Consider the following 2,804-nt stretch of genomic DNA (forward strand, 5'->3'; position numbering starts at 1 on the left):
TAAGCTCTAGAATCCCAAAGACCAACTTGAAATTGTTCAAGCCCTCCATTTGAGATGAATTTTCAGATTATTTTTCTTTGAACAAAAGAAGAGAACATTCAGACAGTCTTTTTTCAGTTTTATTCTTCTCCATTCCCTTTTACTCCCTAAGCCATGGCAAATAGGTAGGGGTGTTATTGGGAAGAGCTGGCATAAATGATGCAAGATGAGAACTAAACCACATTCTCAATAGTGAAGTCATAATATAACATAGACTTTAAAGAGAACTTTTGTGTCAATAAAATTGAAATTTCCCTTATGGTTTTAGTATGAAAAAAATGACCTTTGACACAACTTAAGAAGACAAGAAGATGTACTAGAAGAGGATTTATCCTCAATGTATACAACTATTCTTCCTTGTCAAGAAGCTTAAGTATTAGAGCTTTCATTTGCTTCTGTTCTTGTAGCCTTTGACTTCGAATCGTCAAGATAATTTTGATACATGTAAGAAATAAACCCCCAGATAGCCAAAATCAAAGCAACCACCTTCACCCCATCCATTTTGTCATGAAAAAATATCACACCAAAGACTGGAACAATGGGCAAAGCCACTGTACTAATGACATTGGTAAAGAGTGAAGACACCTCAAATATTAAACCCAGTGCACCAACAGAAAAAACTTGCCATGCCACAGCAGTCCAAACTAAGATCATCACATAAGATACCCTTCCAATTTGCTCCATCTCTCCCTTTAGACTCCACCATTCCCTACTAGCGAAAAGCCCCACCAAGCAAACACATGTTGCAGCTATTGCCGGGTATATTTGCATCTCCAATATCACAGAAAATGTTTTCTTTTTCAAAACTTTCTCAAATGAAAGTTCGGTAAGTGAAAGTAATAGGGAGAAAAGGGCAGATGCACCTAAGGTGCATAAAAATCCGATCGCATAATGTGCCTTTGTAACTCCTGTGGATCCATCAGATTCAGAATGGAGAGCAAGGAGTGAAGCAGAGATAGTGAGGATGATTACTGAATTAAGCAGAACAGGAGTGAACTTAAGGGAGTTAATGAAATAGGAGAATAGTGCATTAAAAGCCAATTGGGTTGCACAAACAAGAGAATATGTAGAAACAGGGAGATATAACAGTCCATATGCATACAAGAAGTTATCACCAGCACTGAATATACCTAAGGAGGTGTAAAGGAGTACAAGGGTGATGATAGAGGGTGACCTCTTATTGGAAGTATTGGTATGGTTTGGGATAGAAGGTTTATAGGAGAAATAGATTAGAAGGGGGAGGACAAATGGAAAGCCTGCAGTTACAACAATTGTTTGTAGCCACTTACTATTTCCACCTTTGTTATAGTAGAGTCTCCCTAGAAGAGTTGCAATAGATTGGCCTGAGACAATAAAGAATATGTAAAGTGCCATTAAGAGCCACCACTTATAACTTCTTTTTGGTGTAGGAAGTGAGGGTTCGGTAATGACAGCTTCATCTTTGGCCAAGTTTGGTTCCTGTGCTTCTGAATCATTAAGAAAACAGAGAAAGGAAAGATTAGCACACCACAAAAAGTGAAACCCTGCATCTAAAAACTTTTGTATTTGAGCATAAACAGATCACCTTTGTGTTTCAAATTCATCTTAAGGCTTGTTTTCTGCATGTTTTAGTATAGCTTTCCTAATATTAATGTCTTGAAATTCATGTTTCCTATATTGTAATGTTCACACAAACATATTTATCATTTCTGAACACAGAAAAGCATTAAATTTTTTTTCTTTTTCTTAATTCCTTTTGCAAGAAAGAGGATAATCATGACAATTGGAGTCAAATTAGAATAATCTTTTCCTGACCATCTTAAGAAGTTTGTATTTTTATGCTTTACTGGTTTTTCAAGGATCTCAAATTCAAACCAAAGTTAAATTTCTTCCTCCTCAACCAGAAGCCTCTAAGGTGCACCTGCACCACCACCACACCATCTCTCTCCAGAACAGAAATAGCAAATCAGTTTATTTTAGTATGTATGTATAAAACTCCCTGTAGCTTTCGCCATTGATTGATAGAAAACAAGAAAGATCTGTTTCTTCTAGAGCATGATTTTCTATCCATAATTAGTAATAAACTCTTTGGATGGCCAAACAGTCAAGATCCATTCTTGTCCAAATCTATGAAGTGGTTATTTAGTTATTCTAATATGACAAAAAGGATTCTTGCAGTGCCACTGAAAGTATGACATGAATTGATTCAACAGAAGAAGGAAATACAAATATAAACTTACCAATGACATGGAGTTGTAGTTCTTGAGCTCCCCCCATGAAGAAGAAGAGGATAAAATGAGAGAATAAAAGAAGAAGATATCAATATAAGCACAATGGCTTCTAGCAAGCAATTATGTGGATAGCAAAGCCCAGCAAATAATGGAAACATGAATTTGTAGTTTTATACTTGTGGTCCTAGAATTGAAGCGCATTAATAACAATTCCTTCTCTCCTAGCCAGCCAAACTAGACCCAACTTACTAAGTTCTTTTTCGGAATCAATCATGTGTAGTAGGAACATGAGATCACACACCCTGTGGTACAAAAAGACACATTAGCTACAACTTTGATTTTTAATAAACAGAGAATTGTGAATCTTGTAATGAGTGGGAGGTAGAAAAGGAAATTCAAGTCAAAAGGGTTAGGCGGCTAAAGATAAAGTGATAAGGTTCCAAGAGTACAACTCCCCTTTTTCCTTTTTGTTTTTATAAGAAATCTCTCAAACCTTCAAGGCATTGGAATCATTGGAATCATGTCATGGGTGTTTTCTAAGCCAATATTTTTAGA

At 36.1% G+C, this 2,804-nt stretch overlaps 1 protein-coding gene across 2 annotated transcripts; it reads right to left on the bottom strand.

Annotated features, from left to right (window-relative positions):
- Positions 1-250: 250 nt before the first annotated feature.
- On the bottom strand, positions 251-2,429 carry LOC122645227 (probable purine permease 11). Of its 2 annotated transcripts, none has more exons than XM_043838560.1 (2): positions 2,259-2,429; positions 251-1,511 (listed from the first exon to the last, which is right to left on the bottom strand). In XM_043838560.1, exons 1-2 carry the CDS (start codon positions 2,293-2,295, stop codon positions 409-411), a joined length of 1,140 nt encoding a protein of 379 aa, XP_043694495.1. In that variant the 5' UTR covers positions 2,296-2,429; the 3' UTR covers positions 251-408. The 2 variants fall into 2 exon arrangements, with proteins under 2 accessions (XP_043694495.1, XP_043694501.1); XM_043838566.1 differs by having other exon boundaries at positions 251-1,505; positions 2,259-2,428.
- Between the last annotated feature and the right edge of the window lie 375 nt (positions 2,430-2,804).

The sequence above is a fragment of the Telopea speciosissima genome, chromosome 1 (assembly GCF_018873765.1).
Source record: "Telopea speciosissima isolate NSW1024214 ecotype Mountain lineage chromosome 1, Tspe_v1, whole genome shotgun sequence".
Classification (NCBI taxonomy): domain Eukaryota; kingdom Viridiplantae; phylum Streptophyta; class Magnoliopsida; order Proteales; family Proteaceae; genus Telopea; species Telopea speciosissima.